This window comes from Rhinopithecus roxellana, chromosome 10 (genome assembly GCF_007565055.1).
Source record: "Rhinopithecus roxellana isolate Shanxi Qingling chromosome 10, ASM756505v1, whole genome shotgun sequence".
Lineage (NCBI taxonomy): Eukaryota > Metazoa > Chordata > Mammalia > Primates > Cercopithecidae > Rhinopithecus > Rhinopithecus roxellana.
This window is the reverse complement of record NC_044558.1, coordinates 110,810,071-110,833,918: the sequence shown is the minus strand read 5'-3', so window position 1 is coordinate 110,833,918 and position 23,848 is coordinate 110,810,071. Positions and strand designations below refer to the sequence as shown.

The window sequence follows — 23,848 nt, the reverse complement described above, 5'->3', positions numbered from 1 at the left end:
GATAATGTATCTTTTTCTGTGGCTCTTATTAAAATTTCTGTCTTTGTCTTTGGTTTTAGCAATTTTATGATGATATACCAAGATGTGGTTTTTATTGTATATATTTTCTTCATGCACATTAAGTTTCTTGCATTTACAACTTCAGCTTTTTCTTCACTTTTGGTAAATATTCAACCATAAATTCTTCAAATGTTACTTGTACTCCACTACCTCACACTTCTCTTTATTGGATTCTACATGTGTTTCAGTTCACTAATTCTCTCTTCAGTTTTGATTAATCTGTAGCTGAATCCATCCATTGAATTTTTAAGTTCAGTTGTGGTTTTAAGTTATAAACTTTTGATTTGGACATTTTTATAGGTTTAATATCTTGCTGAAATTCTTAATTTCTTCTTCCATATCCTCAAAGATACTAAGTACATTTATTTTAAAATCTCTATTATCTAAAGTCTCATTGACTTTATTTCTATTGTCTATTGTTATCTCTTGTTCAATAACAATGTCTCATCTCTTTCCATGTCTATTTTTCACTGTGTGCCAGGTATTTTATATGAAAAGTTGTGGAGATAAAAAGAAGTCTAGAATTATATTATCTATTTTTAGAGATGATTTATTTTTGTTTCAGGTAAGAGGCTAGTGAAAAATCTATTTCCAGTTGACCTAGGCAAGTAACATCAAAAATTTTTCTCAGCTTCTCAGTTCTTTGGATTTCCTTCTTGACTTACAATTCCTTACTTGTTAGTCCTCCAATGAGTTCAACGAAATTTTTAAAACAAAAATTTTACAGTTTTTGTAGTTGTTCTCTGAAGTACAGTTGATCAGAATTACATAGTCCTCTATTATGAGACATGGAAGTACTCTTATTTTTTAATAAAAAGTACACAGGCTACATAAGGTCCATTTCAAAAACCTCTAAGAGCTCTGAAATCTCTTCCTATTTAAAAATTTAACCATATACATATCTCATCTATATATATACACACACACACGTATAAAAAGTGTATCTATGTATAAATATATATGTTATATATATTTATACCTGGGATATGAAAATTATATATACATATACTATGTATGTATATATAATTTTCATATCTACATAGTATATACGAATCCTTATTTTGTTAAGAACATGTTTGTGCATGTATACACTTGTACTAAGAAAATATCTTCATTTTATTTCTTTTCTTTTTTCTTAATTATGTGATGTAAGTTTTACTGACTTCATATCAGCATTTAAGTAAATATATGTGTGTGTGTGTGTGTATATATATATATATACATATTATATGCACATACAAATACATACTTTGGAATAGAACAAAAATATTCAATTATGGCAGAATTAGGGGGAAATACAAAAAATATGAGCTATTTATAATCAATTTGGATTAAAAAAAATAGTTGAATAGGTTGCTCTCAGACCTCAGATTGCCATTCCCTGAATCTACCTTATCCAGAAAGATAAATAATTTTTTTTTAAGTTATAGTTTGTTTTATGCTTCAGTGGACGAAATTCTCTAATCAGATTTTTTTTCTGTAGAAAATTGAAATTTATTTCAAACCTTATATTACTAAATGGTGTGGTACTGCCTAGAATATATTTAGGAAGTTTTAATTATAAGATGTCATATACATTTACTTTCTTTCTTAATCATATGTTTATTGAGAGCCAACATACTACTAGCACTGCTCTAAGTGCTGAGGATATAAGAATAAACTATCCTGACATGGCTCTCCTTCCATACTATTGCTGGAGCCACAATATATAAGTAAATAAGCAGTTTAAATTAATGAATGAGACAATAGCAAATAAATGCCCCAAAATGACAGGTGTTATGAGAGTCAGGAGCTGGTAAGAGAGGAAAGCGCTACGTGAAATAGTGTTACAGGGACACGTTCTCACACTGGATAAATGTGAAATTAAACAATAAGACAGCCATTTGTGTAAAATGCTAAGGGTACTGTTTAGGCAGAAAGAGGATGAAATACAAAAGCTACAAAATAATAAAGTGCTTATCATACTTGAGGAAAAGAAAGAGGGCTTGACAATTATAGTCCCGTAGTCCATGATAATTAATATCAAGCCCAGCTTTCATTCAAAGGACAACAGGAGGCCATGAAAAGATTTTAGATAATTATATCAAGAGCTATCATATTACATTAAAAAAATAAAAACATAGCTCCTGATCTTCAATTTTCTAAGGGCTTCCAACTTACATTTCAATTTTATTTAGTTTTGTTACTGACTCTGTCTCCAGGTTCCTCTCTCCCTACTAAAAAAAAAATCATGCAAAAATCAGATTACAAGATTTTGTGACTTTATCCTTTATTCCTTGCAAATGCAGGCAGATTTCTACTGACACTATCTTTTCCAAAAGGAATGAAGTTTTGTCTTCTATCTCAAAAGTTGCTTGTGAGAATGTCATTAATTAGTAGAGAAAAAGTACTTAGAACAGTGCCTTGTACAAATGATAAATGATAAGCAACACTAAGGAGGCTATTATATTATATGGTATATAATAATTTCCTCAGGATACTATTGAAATATAGTGAGTGGTGTTGTGAGACAGGTTAATTTTACACTACTGATGATGTGTTGTTGCCATGGTATTCCTCACAGTATTGCCTCTGACCAAGGCACACACTTCATAGTTAAAGAAGTGTGGCAGTGGCTCATCCTCATGGAATTCACTGGTCTTACCATATTCCCCATCATCCTGAAGCAGCTGCATTGATCGAATGGTGGAATGGCCTTTCAAAGTCACAATTACAATACAAAATAGGTGACAATACTTTGCAGACCAGGGGCAAAGTTCTCCAGAAGGCTGTGTATGCCCTGAATCGGTGTCCAATATATGGTACTGTTCCTCCCATAGCCAGGATTCACAGGTCCAGGAATTAAGGGACGGAAGTGGAAGTGGCACCACTCACCATCACCCCTAGTGATCCACTAGCAAAATGTTTGCTTCCTGTTCCTATGACATTATATTCTAGAGGTCTTAGTTCCAAAGGGAGGAATGCTGCTACCAGGAGATACAACAATGATTTCATTAAACTGGAAGTTAATATTGCCACCTGGCTATTTTGGGCTCCTCCTACCTCTAAGTCAACAAGCTAACAAGGGAGTTGCAGTGTTGGCTGGGGTGATTGGCCCAGACTATCAAGATGAAGTCTACTACTTTATGATGGAGGTAAGGAAGAGTATGCATGCGACAGGAGATCCCTTAGGGTGGCCCTTAGTATTACCATGCCCTGTGATTAAGGTCAATAGGAAACTACAGGAACCCACTTCAGCCAGGACTACAAATGGCCCAGCCCCTTCAGAAATGAAGGTTTGGGTCACTCCTCCAGGTAAAAAACTATGACCTGCTGAGGTGCTTGCTAAAGGCAATGGGATGGGTATTAGAAGTAGGACTGTGATTGTCAAGAGTATTTTCTTCTTATTTTATTAAGAACACTTTTGTGCATGTATACACTTGCACTAATATCTTCATTTTATTTCCTTTCTTTTTCCTTTATCATGTGCCATAAAATTTATTGATTTCATGTCAGGATTTAAGTGTTGTTAACATTATGTAATAGCATTTAGGTTAAGAATTAGTGCACTTCTGATTGTATGAATGCTAGCTGCGTTAGGTTAGGCATTATTATGCCCTTATTATTGTCTTTATTTGAAGATTACGTGTGATGTCAGGAGATGTGAATGGGTTCAAGTTGACAAGGGGTGGACTTGTGATGGTTAATACTGAGTGTCAACTTGATTGGATAGAAGAATGCAAAGTATTGTTCCTGGTTGTGTCTGTGAGGGTGTTGCCAAAGGAGATTAACATTTGAGTCAGTAAACAGGGAAAAGCAGGCCCACCTTCAACCTGGGTGGGTACCATCTAATCAGCTGCCAGCTTGGCTTGTATTAAGTAGGCAGGAGAAGATGGAAGAGAGACTTGCTAAGTCTTCCAGCCTTCATTTTTCTCCCGTGCTGGATGTCTCCTGCCCTAGATCACTGGGCTCCAAGTTCTTCAGCTTTTGGACTCTTGGACTTACACCAGTGGTTTGCAAAGGGCACTTGGGCCTTCAGCAAAAGACTGAAGACCGCACTGTTGGCTTCCCTACTTTTGAAGTTTTGAGACTCAGGCTGGCTTCCTTGCTCCTCAGCTTGCAGATGGCCTATTGTGGGGCTTCACTTTGTGATCGTGTTTGTCAATACTTTTTAATAAATTCCCTTTATATATACATCTATCCTATTAGTTCTGTCCCTCTAGAGAACCCTGACTAATAATACGCATGGCATACAAAAGTTTATTCAGGATATTATAGAAACACAGTGAGTGGTGTTCTAAACTATAATCAGAAAAGTCTTCCTAAAAAATGAAATGCCTGAGATAATACAAATTAGCCAAATGAAGAAATTTTTCTGGATTGCATAGAACAATGAGTCCAATTTGGTAAAGGAAACTGCATGTTAAAAAACATTATATAAGCATATTGCAACTCCATCTATTTTAAAACTGTTTAATGCCAGGGTCATTTGTATTTTTCATTTATTCATCAAAAAACATTTATTAAGCATCCATTATACATTAGGCACCGTGCTAAGGGCTAGGGGTATTAAAGAAATACATGGAGCTCAAAACTTAGTAGGAAAACAGTAATTCAAAATGTAATGTTTATTGGAGACTGACATACTGATAAATTACATTTTATTAATCTTTGTATCCATGATAATTTCGACTAATTATTGAAACTTGCTCAGTAGAATAAAATTATGAGCATCTCTTCTTACGGAGATGCCTTCACGTATTTTGTTGCCTGCATATGCCCTGTGGTATTTATGCTGCCATCTCTTAATACATAGTCATTGGCACTACTAGCAAGTACTATATACAGCTAGGGAAATGCAAGACCTACTTTAAAGCAATCTACACAATATAAACTGTTTTCTAAGCTGGCATTAAAAAGAAGTCAGGAGGAGAAAATGTTTATAATTCTAAAGTAAAAAACATCACAAAAGAAATGCTCTGGAGTAAAAATTATAGAAGTTATAGGTTTCTTAATATATTCAATATTTAAACATTTAATATAAAAATATTTGAATATATGTTTATGAAACCATGGGTTATCTGCAAATCTTCTATTTTATAAAAGAATAAATAGGAAGCATGTTAATGATGACAGCAGCAGACTGGGAATTAAGAAAACCTGACTTGAAATCAAGTATAATTGTCCCAGGCAATGGAGGAGCTAAGACTAAACCTGCATTCCTGAGGAGGTTGTCGGACCAGACTAAATTTTTTTCCTGGCTTGCCTGACTTCCTTCCCTGACCAAAGCCAGAAGTCTGAATTTGGCATTGACTTTAGAAGTAGCAAATTTAGAAGTTTCAGTAGATGAGGGCAGGAAAGTGACTTAATTTATGTCTAAATAAAAATAGGAATAATGAAACAAAAATATAGGCTATGTAGGGAGGTTCCCATATATCGGAAAATTAAAAAGTGATTCAAAATGTGGGAGATTTCTCAAAGAACTGAAAACAGAACTACCATTAGACACAGTGATCCTATTACTGGGTATATACCCAAAGGAAAACAAATCATTCTACCAAAAAGACATGCACTTGTATGTACATCGCAGCACTAGTCACAATAGCAAAGACATGAAATCAACCTGGGTGCTCATCAACAGTGGATTGGATAAAGAAAATATGGAATACATACATCACAGAATACTATGAAACCATAAAAATGTATCAAATCGCCCGGGCGCCGTGGGTCACACCTGTAATCCTAGCACTTTGGGAGGCCAAGGCAGGCGGATTGCCTGAGCTCAGGAGTTTGAGACCAACCTGGGCAACACGGTGAAACTCCGTCTCTACTAAAATACGAAAGAAATTAGCCGGGCGTGGTGGCGTGCGCCTCTAATGCCAGCTACTCGGGAGGATGAGGCAGGAGAATTGCTTGAACCCAGGAGGCAGAGGTTGCAGTGAGCTGAGATAGCGTCACTACACTCGAGCCTGCGTGACAGAGCAAGACTCCATCTCAATAAATAAATAAATTAATTAATTAATTAAAAAGTATGAAATCATGTCCTTTCCAGCAACATGGAGGCCATTATCTTAAGCCAATTAATGCAGGAACAGAAAACCAAATACTGCATGTTCTCACTTGTAAGTGGGAGCTAAACATTGGGTGCACATGGATGCAAAGATAGAAACAATAGACCGCGGGAACTGCTAGAGTGGGGAGAGAGGGAGGAAAGCAAGGGCTGAAAAACTACCTGTTTGTTATTATGCTCTTTACTTGAGTGATGGGATCATTTGTAGCCCAAACCTCAGTGTCACACACAATATACCAACTTAACAAAACTGCCCATGTTACCCCTGAATCTAAAATAAAAGTTGGAATTATTTTTAAAATGGTCACTCTTTACTAAGAATCTAATAGATTTGATATTTAATATTAGGTTATCATAATAATATCAATAATAACATTATCCAAGGTAGCAGCTACTTACAGGTCACAAATGAAATCTTCATTACCATGATGACACTAAATTATATCCTTAATTATATTAATGCAATTATGAGAAAGCAATAAAAAACAAAATTAATTATGGTTTTCTCAGAGTTTTATCTTATTTTAATAATTAGTCTTTTTACTTTTTTCCTAAGTGTTTTAATTCTAAGTGGTATAAATTTCAGAGTTACCTGGTAATCTTTTTTCTCTAACATTTGTGTTTTGTTTTGATTTTGCTAGCTTTATTTGTCAAAGAAATTATTACCATTTCCCTTCAGCCACTTGTTTTCTGTGTAGAAACCTTGGTCAAGTCACCTATCAATCTCTCGATACTACAGTTTTATCATCTGTAAAATGTTGACAGTTATAATACCTTTCTCAAAGTTTCTGAAAGCATTCAATCAGAGAACGTAAGTAAACTCTCAACACAGTACTTAATGATAAATGGAATAAAGACAACTAATTGTAAACAAGAACAACAAGGAATGGCATACTTTTAAAATGACTATTGCTAATGATTATATTTTGAGCACTTAATATGTACTTAGATGGTGTGTTCCAAGCTTCTCACAAATAAAATCTTCTCACAATACTCCCCATGCCTAAGTATTGTTCCCCTCTAATTTCATAGATGAAAAATAATGAGAAACAGAGAGGTTAAATAACCTCCCCAAGGTCACACAGCTAATAAACGATAAAGTCAAGCTTCAAACTGTGTTGGACTAACTCCAGAATCTACACTAATGTCCATTAAGTTACGCTTGCTCTTATGCAAGTGATGAATATAAAGGATGTCAGAGCTCCAAACTAAACAATTAAAACAGAAAAAAAAAAAAAGAAACTTGGCTGGAGATCTTCAAGGCAATAACCAACAAATGGTTTTGAGTTCTAAGACAATACAGGATATTGAAGCCCAAGTAGGTATTACAGGTTGATAACAAAGGTAAACAAAGACAGGCATCTGATTCAAAATAAATATAAATAAACAAATAAATAAAATAAGCCAATGTAAAATATTCGAAGAGTTCAGGCTCTCAGACTTGTCTCATAGAAACAACTGGCTAATATCTGACACATGGCTTATATATGAGGTGACTCTGGGGACAGGAGTGGTCAAAGGCTCCTCAGACTTGATTAGGTTAAATATCTAAATCTGGTAGCTGGACAAAAATGGTCAACATTTTATGAATATAGAAAAAATAGAAGGACATCCTGTAAAACGTGGACTGTTAAAATGATATAGTATTTTACCTTATATTTTAATATAATTTGATGTTTACTATCAACTATTCCTTGAATTTAAGCATACTTTTAATCATAGACCAACAGAGATATATCTACCATGCTTTCTTGTTACTAATGATTTTGCTGGGGATGTTCAGAAAAAGCCACAATAAAAATCAAATTTGTAAGAAAAATCATGGAAACTCCATATAGTCAATATTGCAGAGTAGAGATAGAAAGTAATTTAGTTTTTTTTTTAAATTTATACAGTGTTACTAAAATAAATGTGGATTTTGGAAAGCAATAGTCAAGCAATTCTACAGTATGATCCAATTTCAACAAAACCGAGGAAATGGTAAGACAGTGCTGGCATACCATTGTGTTGAGATACTGTTCCACATGGAATTATTAAATACGAACCTACAGCAAAATTTAATTTTGATCTTCCTCACTTTTCTGGGGGGGCATCAGATGCCCAATCACTAATTTTATTTGATTTTTTTTTTCTTAGGGAATAAAAGATCTTCCAATGTTCTAAAATCAGATTTGGTGATAGTTATGTAACTGTAAATATAGAAGAGTTCATTGTATTGTGCTTTTAAAAGGGGTGCATTTTATCATAAGACAGTTGTATCTCAAAAGAATTGGGTTCAGGAGGCACCCTCTACTAGGCAGTAGGGGTTAGTTGGGATATTTCATTGGAAGTTGCACTCCATGGCATCAGGAAATACCTGTGATTCTCTGAAGTGAGTAATTCCAGAGTAGCAGTTAAAGACAACATGGGGTTCAACTTGGCCAGCAATGAATAAATGATTTTGCCTCACTTTTCCTCACTCTTTTCCCCTTACAAAAGGGACAAGAATAAACATCTTAACTGTTAAAAAAAAATCTTCCATATAAAACTGTTTTTGCCAAGCCTATTCCTAAACAAACAAACAACAACAACAAAAAAAACCTATAGTACATTAGAAAATCTGGTAAAGACATAAAACTCATTCAGTGAAATTAATGACATGCCAAATGTACTTTACTTGGTTCCCAAAGAAAGCAAACTAAACAGAATTCACATGGGGGAAAGAAAATAAAATCATAGAACATCACATCATAAAGCTTATGTGGAAATGTTTTATATTCTATAGGCCACTTTGACTTTATCACTACTTTGAACTATTTCTAGCATATTTTATACCAGTATACAATTCAACAAACATATCATACATACATATTATACTATTCTAGATGGTGATATAGCTTCACATTTAATAGAACAAGATAAAATGCAAGAGAACCTATTAGGATAGATTTCTCTTTACAAGTCTGAGATACATGTTAAATTAAAGGACGAAAACACCCTGCTCATCTTTCTTCCTAGGCATTTCTTTTCTAATGCAACAACATTCCTATTTAACAAACAATATCTATAGAATTGTTACTGATTTTAGCAGAATTTCTACATTTTTTAAAAAAGACTGAAATGGTACAGTTACGACTAACAATGAAATACACTCTGATTAAAACTCCAGCCTTATTTTAAATTGGGAACATATTTTAATTCTATCAAAATATTAATCCATAAATATTTGTTGAAATAATACTGTGTTTTGACATGGATAATGGGCACCAAAATTTTTAAATGTTTTACTATGGAAAATATTTAATATAAAAAAAGAATGTAAAGGAAATCCCTACATACTATCATCATCTATTGGTCCAACAATTTCAATAATTTCCCATACTTGCTTTATTTATCTTTCTATATATGGTTTTATTACTATCTTTTTTTTTTTTTTTTTTTTTTTTGCTGTTGTTTGAGAGGGAGTCTCACTCTGTCACCCAGGCTGGAGTGCAGTGGTTGGATCTCTGCTCACTGCAAGCTCCGCCTCCTGGGTTCATGCCATTCTCCTGCCTCAGACTCCCGAGTAGCTGGGACTACAGGCACCCGCCACCACACCTGGCTAATTTTTTTGTATTTTTAGTAGAGACGGGGTTTCACCGTGTTAGCCACGGTGGTCGATCTCCTGACCTCGTGAGCCGCCCCCCTTGGCTTCCCAAAGTGCTGGGATTACAGGTGTGAGCCCCCGCGCCTGGACTATTGCTATCTACTTTAAGGAAAATTCTAGACTCCATGACTTCTACCCCTACATACTTCAGTAGGCATTTCTAGGATGGTATAAATTTGGTGGTTACCAAACTTTTCTTTAGTTTGAGACATTACAAAACAGAAATGTAAATCAAATTGTTTCCATTTTCAATCGTGCTATGAAGATGCCTAAATTTTAAGATTTATTTAAATCTTATAGAAGACAAAATATTGAAAATGTTCATAGGTCCTTTTCATTAAAATATGATTCTCCTTTTCTATTAAAATTGCTATCCAAATACAGGTTAAATTATGAAAAAAATATACTAAAATGAAAATGTAAAATTAAATAAAAATTTATACTAAAAATTTAGTGTAATTTTATACTATTTTTATATTATACTATAAATTTTTTATACTATAGTATAAATTTTTATACTAAAATTTAGCATAAATTTTAGTATAAAAACTAAAAAACATTAGTATTAAAAAGAAAGCAGATGGCAAACATTTTAAGTCATGTTTGCTGCACTGTTTTGCATCATGCTTGCTACTTTATTACATTTAAATATTTGTTTAATAATTTAACTTCATATTTGTTCTGAATATTGACATCAGAGATATAATCAGAACTATCACTGCCTAGATGTGCAAATCCTTCACCGCAACAGTGAGTTGGGCAAACTTCAAATATTGTAAAATATTTTAAATTCCTGAGTATAATTTATAGGGCTTAATACAATTTATGTAAATTGGCAGTAAACAGAATATCATTTCAACATGTGATCACTTCCACTGATACAAGCTAATATATCTGTCACCGTAAAATTTAAATAACATTAATGTCACTGATGATACAGCATTATAAAATGTTCATATATAAATTTAAAAAATTAAAATTTATGTAAACATTGATACAAATTTTCAGTTACTATATCAATATTTCAGCACACTAAATTAGCACTTCAGCTTTAAGAGCCATACTTTGAGTTATTCGAGTATATGTTATACATAATTCTTTTTATATATACTTTATGATTCATTAAGAAATAAAAATTTATTATAAATACAATTCTTTTAATCTTTCTTTATCTTTATACCGCTCCATGTATCTGTTATTAAGCCATACCTTCAAAGTAACCATCTCTTCTGGGCTGTACTTTCTTTGATGAGTTTGGAACAGACACTTTATTTTCATTGTTTTTGAATAAGGATAGACGCACAGTGGAATCTAGACAAAATGAGCAGGAAAGGAGCAAAGTTCATCTTTGGTTAATTCCTTCTCTAAATGGCCACATATTTCTTATATGGTGGTGTTAAAAAAAATAATATCCACTCTACAAAGCTCTATGAAATTGATGATGATGTTGTATTAAGCATCATAACATGGACAGGTAGTCAACTATGTACATATTATTGGTTATCTGATTAAACACATAGCCAATACTTAATAGAAATACTCTACTTTTCCATCTAAAGTATGGGGAGCTGGGATATAAAAGATGGAAGCAAGACAACTAATGGAATAAGAAACAGTTAGGAAAGGTTATTTCATTAATTTAACACCTAAAATAGTGGTTTCTCTTTTGCCCTAATGTATTTTCAGATAACAAAGATGTATAAATTTTCCTTGTATATTCAAAGCCAAGAATATTCAAGATCTATTATATTACAAAAAACAGATTGTGAATGTAGACTATACATGATATATTAAATTTAAAAACAAGATTTTTAACATTGTAAATACCAAATTACATATTTTAATTAAATGCTAAAGTAGAAAAAATAAATAGTATTTGTATAGCTGTTCTCCAGCATGAGCAACCTGACAATTTCCATTAGTCTTCCAGTAACAATTCGTCTTTACTAAGTATGATTTACATTTTTCACAATGATTGTATTTCTCAAGATTAGGGAAAATGTCAGACGATGTTTAGGTACATTTCATAAGTATTAATATATGTAATCTCAGATGTCATAGTTATTAAATGTTTCTTATTAATTCAATATGAACTATCAGTAAGAATAATAAAAATCTGTGTTTATATATTTCATAAAATAAGTATTATATATCATCTAAGTCATTGACAAAAAATGACATGTGAAAGAATCATTAGTCAATGAGGAAAGACGTTACCATGGGCTTACGAACTGTTTGGTATCTTATAACCATCTCTCTACTCTCTTGCTCTTCTTGCCTTTTTATTTGATGTATGTATTTTCTGACAACATCACAATTCAGCAGACCTGGGTTAGATCCCAGTTCCAACTTTTACTAGTTGTATGACTCTGGAAAAACTGCTCTCACTTTCTGTCTCTTCCTCTGTCCAACACAAGTAATATTGTCTTTGAAGTACTAGTAGTACTGTACAAATTAACGAGATCATTTGTGTAAAACATCAAGTCCCATGCACACATTAGTGTAAGTTCTCAACAAATAACAGCTAATAGACATAATTATGACATAAACAATGAAATATTTCGTTTGTATTCTTAGAAAAAAATTTACATTCTTCTTAAAATTTACTGCAATATATAAAAATACATAGAACCATAATTGGCTCCATTTCATTCAACACAGTGCACTGAACAGAAGCTATGGATATTTTATAAGTTCTTTGGCATTTCCTCGGCCAAATAATAAAACAACCATACTTTCCTCATACTGTTATCAAGGTGAAATAATTTAATATGTATAAAATATTTAGAAAGGTTATCTAGCTCAATTTACTCAAAATAATTTTATTCCCCAAGAGCAATAAAGAGTGTTACATTATCAATATCTTTTTGTTTTAAAACATTCTGATTGCACCAGCATAAATGGATTTAATCTTGAATTAATTCAAATTGCAAAGGGATAATTATAAGAAGTAAGACACATAGTACTTTTAGATAGAAAAAAAACACTTGATTTTGATAGTCCCTGAAAATACCACTGGTAATAAGACAGTATTCTTACCTCAATAAAAAAATGAATAAATAAATAAAAACACAACCCAGTTAAAAAAAAAAAAAGCCAATTGTAAACATTATAGCTTGTGACACGTTTTTATTCATTATAAAGTCAGTTTTGTACACTTAAGTCTACCCCTCTGTGATAATCAACAGCAGATCTATGTTGCCTTTTAAACATAATCTTTGTATCTCCCAGCAATGACTTGCCCAGTGTTGGGTAAATAGGTATTAAATTGATGTTCAAAAATGTTTCAAGAAACCCCTAGGTAAGTAACCATGTCCCTATTACGCATGTGTCTCTATACTTAACAGTTTATTATTTCATTTAAATAATAGAATTTTAGTTAAGCATTAAAGTATCCATATTATTGAATTTCTTGTACAATACCTTTTAATTTCTATAATTCTAATTTATCTCATTGTTTTTAGTATTTTTTTTTCTTACATACATATCTGGTTATTATTACCCATTTTTTGCAGGTGCCAAATATAGCAGTGCTGTAAAATAAGCTTGAATAACTAGCAATATTTCATCATCTTATAAGGAGTATATTTACTAATTTAAACTTGCCCAAATATAAGCATATATTTACATGACTAAAATGCACACATATATTGTAAAATGTATATTAGTGACTTTTATCTAGTTTTTTTGAATCAATTGACATTCATTGAATATCTACCAGGTGCTAGGCATGGTGGTAGTAGGTCTGAGATGTCAAGGGTGTTTCAGCCCTCAAGGATCTTAATATTCAGATGAATTTTATTATTAACTTTTTGTTGTTGAGAGCATAACACAGTAACATCTGATCAAAATTCTTGTAAAATCTTTCTGGAAATTAATGTGGTAAACAAAATACATCTTGAATAAACTTCATTTTGGTGGAATTTTGCCTATACTATTCCCTGTTGGTCCCTCCCCCTTAACATTCTTTAGTTACATTTATTATCATTCTGCAACCTGATTGCTTTGCTATAGCCCATGAATTGCTTACTTGACATGAAAAACATTAGTCTTTTTTAATGCTAGCTTAATTCCTGGCAGAAAATCCATGTTACTTATTCGTCCTATGTTCCTTAAACCTCTTACCAGCTACTCTCCACCAAAATCCCTATACTCAGACCCCATTCTCTCTGAGCACTCTGAGAGTGCTCCACATCAAAACCAAACACCCACTCCTTTTCTGCATCCACCTCATCTCAGTCTTGCTACCAATTACACTCAGTACTGTGAGATTATTGATCTTGCATGTTTTCAATAAACCAGTTGCTCTCACCTTACACAGGATCTTCTTCACTGCATGACTAAATTCTAAACTTCCCTGGATATCTGCTAAATTTCAACACAGATCACCAAATTCTGAAACTGCTTCTGTGCATGAAGCAACGGTAAAAACAAACAAACAAAAAGCCCAGAAACACAAGACCAGTTATTATTGGTTCAAGCTTATGCCAATCAAGAGTTTAAAAGCAATTACTCACTAGGAAAAACAACCACCATAACCCAAACATAAACTGTATAAGTGATGACAGCTCCTCACAATTTTAGATTTTACCCTTGGCTTCCAATCAATTCCTCCTCTTCCTTCTCCAACCTCCTCCGGTTTTAATCAGATGGCCTCACTTATACCAATAGAAGTCATCAATATTAAGTCTCCCCTAGTAGCTGTCCATACGACATCTTTCCTCAGTTTCTTGCCTCTTCATTAATGAGCCTCCTCGTATTCTTCCCTCTCTCTGCAACTGATTCCATTACATTCTACTTTCTTAAATTAATTGACCCTCTGCTATTTGCTGTATTTTAATTTTCTTAAATTAAATAATCTTAAATAAATAAAATATTATTGACTCATATCCCTTAACTGATAAAAATATGTACAAAATACAAACAGAAAATATGAAGTGCTTGCTACTGAGTGCTCGAAGGTTTTCGGTGGCAGAAATTTGAACTAAAGCTACCATACTTCATGCAATTATGCTCCATTTCCTTGAGGATTACTACTTTGTTAGATTGTAGGACATAATTTATTACATTAATTGTTCCTATTCTCTGACACCCCTCCTGCCATGCTCCCCACCCCAATAGATCTAGTTAGTGTCACAGCAGTTTTATAGACGATGTTGCCCTCTAGTGGCTTAAAATTTTCAAGTTGGCAAGTTGTCTATGTAGGATATATATCTCCAAGTATATTTAAAAAGTACTAGTAAATCTTTAAGTGTTTAACCAAATTTAGACATTTAAAACATTGTTTTAGCTCATTAGTAAAAAAATTTAAATTATGGTCATTATTTGAGACAGATGCAAGTAAGTTAATGGTATATCACGGATCGATTTAATTATAAAACTGGAAAAAGTATTAAACATTTTTTATTCTATAAGAAGAAAACCTGAGGCACAGAATCTTAAATAATTTGTTCAGAGATACAAAATGAAATAAGTGCTACATTATCAACTGAACAGAAGATAGACAAAATGTGATAATTAGAAAAAATCTCCCAGATTTTCTTTTTCAAGCTTTTCACTATTAATCCTCCTTTTAATGTTTCTAATCTGTATATCTGTTGTGAATGAAGAATAGAATGAAAAAAAGTGAGGAGAATATAAAACTTATCACTAAATTTTACATTTCAGCATTCATGTTTTAAACAAAATGTTTAGTTTCATTAATATATTGATTTTAAAAAGCAAAACAAAAGTGACACATAGAGATACAAAATCTTACACAGTAATAAGAGTGCAATTTAGATTATAATCATGTTATTAGAGTAATAATCTCTATAAATATTATACAATTGCCATTTAGGATTTTAACCTAACCCAAAATGTTAGGTTAAAGACGTGGTCATTAAGTTGGACGTCTGGTTATCCTCCTTCATTTGTTACCCTGCCATGCCCCCTTGTGACTGATAAAAAAGGTTTAATTTTTGCCTGATAATTATGTCTAGTCGTGGCCATTAAAACAATGATTTTTATGTACTAGCATATATTCCTTACTGAATCTTTTGCTAAAACACTTGCTATGCTGCTTTATCAAAAATGTTCTCATCCCCAACCCTCAATTAAAAGAGTTGGCAAGAAAGACCTATGTATTTTTCAAAGACAGAATCGTATGGCAAGTCTGACAAGCTAAGCTTTTCCTCTACTTTCACTACTGGAGGCTATTTATTGTAAAAGTTACAAATACTTTTAAAAGTGGGCCTAGCAAAATTCCTTGAATACAGCTATGTCATAATTATTTATTGAATATTGGTTGAATCAGTTCTTAAGCCACCTCTGATATTTGAACTTGCCCCAGGAGTTTCAGAAATTGTTATTATTCTCAAAATGTTGTTTAAAGAATGTTTCTGATACTGCTGAAGATGATCAAAGCAATAATAGAGTTTATCAAACTACCTGATTTACACTACTAGATTCAATATCAAGAGAACTGAGAGCCTCAGTATCGTTAAGAGCTTGTAGTTACTATTTCACTGGGTAACCACCACATAGCATTCAGTTCAGAGAAGCCTGATGAACTTAATAGGAGTTTACAAAATGAGAGTGTGGGAGGTACAAACAAATTAAAAAGCATGGTGTTTGTATTTTCTTTAAAAATGCTTGAAATGTTAATGTTTTAAATCTGAAAAAATTACTACTCAATAAAAATAAGTTATCACAAAAAGGTAAAAAGTTAAGATATCACTAATACAACAATAAGATACACAAGTTGAACACTTCTGAATATAAAAATAAATCACCAGTAATTTATCAATGGCTAGTAAGTGAAGTGATGCGTGAATAAATATCAGTTATTCCTTGAATATCAAAAGCACTTTTGCAATATTTACTTGTTTTAAAATTTTATATTTATATCCGGGTCTTAGAATTTACTGAATTATAATTAAAATATAATTAATAGAAAAAGATAAAAATAGTTTTATGAAATACTTTTTCATATGATTCCATAAGCTAGATCTATAGGAAAACTGTACATTTATTGCACTGCTCATGAGTAACAAGTCTTTTATGGAAACTTCTTACTAACAATAAGAACTTAAAAAAAAACTGATGTACAAAAGAAATGCAAAACCAATACCAATAACCATGTTCTTATATTTAAATGAGTAAATATTTAGTTATAAATAAATAAAAAGTTATATGCAATTATTTTAAATAGTTTTAATTACACATATAAGATTCTGATATTTCTTCTCTGACTCCATGTATTAAGTAATTACACTAAAATAATTAGAGGTATCCAAAGAAAAACAAATGATTTAAAGAGTATTCACAAGTGGGATAGAATAAAATATGCTTTAAAACATTTCCCAAGTCCTACAAAATCATAAAATATATAAACTTTGCTTTTGCAAGATTTCAAGTTGTGAATGAAATCTTCATAGCTAAAATCCATGGAACTGATAAATTTGTATAATTTATTGAATAATCAAGCAATGTAAAAGCACACAAAAGAATAAGGAATGAAGCAGATACTCTTTAGAGTCAACATTTCCCAAAAATGAACCTGTTTTAAAACAACTTATAATTCTCAGTACACAATAGATAGAACAATCAATATCAAAGTATATAAGAAAGAGGTGAAAAAAGTAAAAATAGTGTTTAAGAGTATAAGTCATTCAATGGTATAGCATAATTTTCTCTTAAGTTTATTTTTTCAGAGTAATTATTTTAGACATAGTTATCTGTGAATTCATTACTTTTCTTATTAAACATAATTTATAAAATATATTTTAAAGGAATTATCTTCTATTTTGCACACACAGTTATTATTCAAAGAGCACTAACTACTCACCTATTTTTTTCTTTAGTTTCTTTGATTGCATTTTCTGTGCCCTCTTCAACATTTGCTGAGCTGTAGAAATGTCCTTAAAGCCCCTATTAAAAGATTAAATATAATAAAGTAAAATAAATATCCAGATCATATTTAGATATGCATATACATGTAGACATGCAATATAGCATACTAAAATAAATGTGAATTACCATTTAAGAAACTAAATTAATCAGATGGATAGTTTCTTAAAAACTGATGTAGGTATTCTTAAAATCTTGAAAAGTATCTGTCTTGGACATTTAGCAGTCTCTCAATTTTTTAATTTATTAGTGTCAAATTGACTACATACCATTCTTCTGAAATTTTTTTTTCTTTTTCAGATTTTAGCAAACTCTTTCTACTGGTCTTTGATTCAAGTGTCCAGGAAGAAGTTCTATTTTCTGATCTGGCAATAGAAAAAAACCACTTTTAACTAAATCAACGTAAGTATATCAGCACTTTTTAAAACTACAAGCTGTTTATGTTGTCTCAAACTTGGAAACAAAATCTAAGTTAGCAAAAAACATTATCTTGAAAGGCAATAAAAGTCTGCCATTAATTTAAAATGTTTACATTTCAATTACTTGAAGTATATTTTAATTTCTTTGTCAAAAGTAATGCAGCACTGGAATTTTTAGCCTAATTATTATCTGTACCTATATAGCAGTATTTAAAGATCCACTTGTTTACAATAATTAATTACATTATCTGTCTGATATACACATTTTGTAGTTGCTTTAATGTACCTACTTCATTCATTTCCTTACACTGAAAAATCTTCATGACCATGATGTTTTTAGTACTAAATGTTCCATTTTCTAAACAAGTACATTCACATCTAGTTTTATAATTGTACTACTTTTGTAAGATATGTAATACTGTTGTTATTCACAGATTGATTCTCCAAACAGTAGTTCAGCTTACCTGCCACTAAATTGTGTGTGTTCTGAAGAAGACAAATTTTCTTTGTCATTACATAACCATGCTTGAGCTGGATTACTTGGTAAATTAAATGAAGTATCATCCCATTTTAAGTTTCCAGGAACCTTTTCATAAAAAAAAAGTAAGTAAGTGTTAAGTAAATTTTAAAATCCTAGCATTTATTTTTTATTACTTTACGTGCATATTACCAAATAGCCTCCTAAGGGAAACTCATTATAAAATTAAAAGTTATAATAAAATGAAATTTATGGAATATATTATACATGTCCTTTGTTGTAGTGGTGGAAACTATGCTTTTTGGGATAGCTCTCATATAGAAAATGATTAATTGTAAAGATCTTAAAAAATCTCAGAAAACTAAAACTTCAAAGATTATCAAATAAATAACAGATATTACAGTCCATTGACCTCTGACTGAAAATCTTCAGCTGTTGCCCTCTTAATGCATATTTTTGTATTTTTAAAGTGCTGTCAACCAGTGATTTTAGTCTACTGCCAAATATGCAGCTGAAGCATATCATTTTTTTTTTCTTTTGCTACTGTGAAATAAAGTGTTGAAAGAAATCCAAAATAAAGAAAAAAAGGAGCAAATGAAAGAAAAGCTACATGAAAAATTACATCTGGGGATGAGGAGGAAGTCAGAGGCTTCTAAAAGTAATTATGTTTTTCAAGTCAATAAATTGTATTATTAATCACTGCAACATAGCATAACCTTTAGAAATGAGCAAAGATCGAGGACTCAGAAGTTTCCATGACATGTTACCTTTGGCCAATGCAGCTGGTTTGAAAGAAGCAGTGTTTGTGAAGGGAAGCGGGTGGAATCTGATGCTAGCCACTCTTCTTCTAAGGCAGCCTGCACAAATAATATAAAAATGTATGTAATTTAGCTTACATAACTTTCACAATGTTTCTTTTAAATTATCTTATAGACTACAAATGTTGACAAAGTATATCAGAATTTTCATTTATAGGAAATTTTCTATGTACTATTGTGAGATGATATTCATCTGTTTAATGAAAACATGCTAAAAATGGGATAAGACTTTTCATCTCTAAGTTTTGGATAAAGTGAAAACTTAATATTTGAATGCTCTAAAAAATGAGGTGCAGACTCTTCAGTGTATTTAACTGTTTGTAACTATGACTCTGAGACAAATCTAGATGGAACTGAGTAAAGTCTTTTTTTAGCTCTTTACAGTACAGACGTCACTATTGAAAATTTATAGTATTTTAATATGTTAGTATCAATTTTTCTATAAACAGCCTATAAACCAGCTTTTTCTTAATTTTTTTTAAATTTCACAAAGTTTCTGAATAGAGTAAAAAAATATACTTTGTGGCAACGATTAAAACAATACAAGGAACATGGTCCCTGATTTTTATTCTCTAATTCAACTGTTCAAATAACAAAAATATAAATTTAAGCCCAAATTTGGAAATCCCTATTTTAAACTCCCTCTCTCTTTACCTTCAAACATTTTTCTTCATTTTATGGAATTTCCAAATGTATTATATCTTTTTCTACAATGGAACCTGCTAATTATATTAGTGTTGTATAATTTAGGGTGTAATTATCTGCTTTTTACTTGATTGAATATATAATATGGCTTAGAAGTAATTTCTGTGTTTCTGTATTTTATTTTTGGGAAAAAAAGATACTTAGAATACCAATTTTTTAAAAAGGTTCTAAAATAATCAAACATTTTATGATTTAAAACTAGAATAATTTATTCTGAGGGGATGTAAATGCAATTTTTCATTTACACAATTGCAGTGTGTCTTGACTGCCTTTTGAAAGACCATTGGAAAGGCAGGCCTAGAACATACTGACTCTAGGAAGGTAGTGCAATGACAGAATTTCACTTAATCAAATTTAGTCTTAGGATACCTACTCAAACTCACACCATTTGAATGTGATGTAAATAGTGTGCCTCTACTCAGTTGCTAGACAGATCAACTGTTACATTTCTTCTAGGTAGCAAATATTAACATATATATATATATATATCACAGTTATATATGGTTTAATATATATTTGGTTGAAGAATTGCTATTTGTTGGTTTTATGAAAGGAATAAATTCAAGAGCTCTTTTGCATAACATGGTGACTACAGTTAATAACAATATAGTGTATTCTTGAAAATCATTAAGAGAATAAATTTTAAGCATTCTCATCACAAAACAATGTTAACTATGTGAGGTAATGCGCATGTTAATAAGCTCAATTTAGCCTTTCTATGATGTATATATATTTCAAAATGTCATGTTTTACACAATAAACATATACAATTTTTATTTGTCAATTAAAAAATTCAAATTTCAGTATTGGCAAATAATTCAATATTTGTAATAAAAAAATGCGCTATTGGAAAAAGAGAGAGAAAGAGGCAGAGAGAGACAAAGCTCTCTCACCACAGCCATGAGTATTCCTCCTTCTCATCCTCACAGAAAGAAAAGGGTTGAAAATGGCAGTCTAGAAACGATGGCTACAGTTCAGGGAGACTCTAAAATAAAAGGAAACACATATGCTTTGGTACTTTTGGAAAATTATAGAAAAAAGATATGGCCATTTATTTCTAATATATTTAAGCCATTTATGTTGGTTGATTGTTAAATCAGGCTAGTAATTCAGTAAACTCCCACTGATTTATACAATCAAAATTCTCTCTTTAGTTCATCATGAATGACAAATAAATCTAATGACTGTTCTGTTAAAATAAGGGGGGGGGGATGGAAATATTTATTTGATGTAAAATTGTAAACAGGATTCAGAACTTATTTTATTTTCAGTGAAAAGGAAAATCCAGTCATATCTCAGGGAAGATCAAGGCCCACAATACATCAGCTATAATTGAATTAGCATTTTTATTCTGCTGAAAACTGCTAAATTGATAAGAAAATGTGAAGGAGACAATATTACAAAGGCAACGTGCCACCTGATGAGTGGTTATGGAAAAGGACCAGCATTATCAGGCAAGTGGCCTGACTTTTACACTGGTTTTATACAAACAGCCTTTTTAAAATTTTTATTTTCTTAAACACCTGCCAAACCATCTACTTTTTGTATTCTCTAGAAATCCAGCTGTTGTCTCTCTTCAGCAGGACAAGATCCCACAAAGCACAGTAAACTTCTTTGCCACATCATAGAGATGTTGATAGAGTCCTCCTCCTTGGAAAGGCTATATAAATTCTGGAGAAAATTGACATTTTCTAATTCATACCTAAAAGTACAGAAAACTTTGAAAATAGCTTTTTTGGTTGAAAAGAAAGTTTATAGAAACTTTTATAGAATTCCAGAACAATTATTTAACTACTATCTCTTAGAAATTTCTAGAATTATAAAGAGAAGGTTTTATATAAAATGTTAAAGATGCTTTTGGCAATTATATAATCACAACCAAAAATATGTTACTAAGACAATGAATTTATATGAATTCAAGCTTATTAATATCAAATAGATTTGGCATTACCTAGTATGCCGAGGGAAATAAAAATCTCAAAATGTCAGGAGAAATTGGCTAAGAGTTATAAATATACCACTGTTTTTTAAAATGTATGTTAATATATCGTGCTTACCACTGCAAATTTATACAAATTTCAGTTGTTGCTTAATAAAGCCTTCTACTCACATAGACCAATGGAACAGAACAGAAACCTCAGAAATAACACCACCCATCTACAACCATCTGATCTTCACCAAACCCTACAAAAACAAGCAATGGGAAAAAATCTCCTGTTCAATAAACAGTGCTGAGAAAACTGGCTAGCCATATGCAGAAAACTGAAACTGGACAACTTCCTTACACCTTATACAAAAACTACCTCAAGCTGGATTAAAGACAAAAATGTAAAACCTTGAATCTTAAAAACCCTAGAAGAAAACCTAGGCAATACCATTCAGGACATAGGCAGAGGCAAAGACTTCATGACGAAAATGCCAAAAGCAACTGCAGCAAAAGCCAAAATTCACAAATGGGTTCTAATTAAACTAAAGAGCTTCTGCTCAGCAGAAGAAACTATCATCAGAGTGAACAGGCAACCTACAGAATGGGAGAAAAAAATTGCAAATTTCCCAATTGACAAAAGTCTAATATCTAGAAGTTACTAGAAACTTAAACAAATTTACAAGAAAAAAACAACCCCATCAAAAAAGCTAGCAAAGGACATAAACAGACACTTCTCAAAAGAAGACATTTACGTGGCCAAAAAAACAGGAAAAAACGCTCAACATTACTGATCATTAGAGAAATGCAAATCAAAACCAAAATGAGATACTATCTCACACCAGTCAGAATGTCAATTATTAAAATGTCAAGAAACAATAGAGGCTGGCGAGGCTGTGGAGAAATAGGAACACTTTTACACTGTTGGTGGTAATGTAATTTACCTCAACCATTCTGGAGGACAGTATGAGATTCATCAAGGATCTAGAACCAGAAATACCATTTGACCCAGCAATCTCATTACTCGGTATATACCCAAAGGAATATAAATCATTCTACTATTAATACACATGCACACATATGTTTACTGCAGCACTGTTTACAATAGCAAAGTCATGGAACCAACCCAAATGCCCATTAATGATAGACTAGATAAAGAAAATGTCGTACATATACACCATGGAATACTACATAGCCACAAAAAGGAATTAGATCATGTCCTTTGCAGGGACATGGATGAAGCTGGAAGCCATCATCCTCAGCAAACTAACACAGGAACAGAAAACCAAACACCACATGGTCTCACTCATAACTGGGAGTTGAACAATGAGAACGTATGGACACAGGGAGGGGAACAATACACACTAGGGCCTGTTGGCCGATGGGGAGGCAAGGAGAGGGATCTTTGAGGACAGGTCAATAGGTGCAGCGAAACACCATGGGACACGTATACCTATGTAACAAATCTGTACGTTCTGCACATGTATCCCAGAACTAAAAGTAAAATAAATAAATACATTAAAAAACAAAAAACAAAAAAACCCTTCTGTTCAGATATTCTTTAACTTACAACCAAGGATTTGGAAAGCTTTCTGGCTACTTGAGAATTATTATCAAATGTACTTATTACTTATATATTGAAAATGAAGTTGAATTTGGATAGATATGTAACTGGCAATAGAGGCAGCCTTCACCTGGAGACATCACTTCTGGTTTTGTATTTGCAGCCTTTCTGATACAGTAACCAGGTACACTCCTATGGAAAAGCACTATTGTCATTCTATTTGATTCCTTTAGAAACTAAATGACTGGCACTCACTGGCTTGATAATTCCCATTTTGGGTGGGACAACTTGAATTCAATGACTAACAAGGTAAGAA

General features: G+C 32.0%; 1 protein-coding gene across 1 annotated transcript in view; it reads right to left on the bottom strand.

Annotated features, from left to right (window-relative positions):
- The window catches only part of LOC104655968 (leucine-rich repeat and IQ domain-containing protein 1), a 268,433-nt gene that overhangs the window by 67,973 nt on the left and 176,612 nt on the right, over positions 1–23,848 (bottom strand). The window contains exons 8-12 of the mRNA XM_030939711.1: positions 19,289–19,378; positions 18,508–18,629; positions 17,894–17,989; positions 17,563–17,645; positions 10,944–11,045 (exon numbers count right to left, since the gene is read on the bottom strand). Of these exons, the coding sequence (XP_030795571.1) occupies positions 10,944–11,045; positions 17,563–17,645; positions 17,894–17,989; positions 18,508–18,629; positions 19,289–19,378 (493 nt within the window). The remainder of the gene's footprint in view (positions 1–10,943; positions 11,046–17,562; positions 17,646–17,893; positions 17,990–18,507; positions 18,630–19,288; positions 19,379–23,848) is intronic.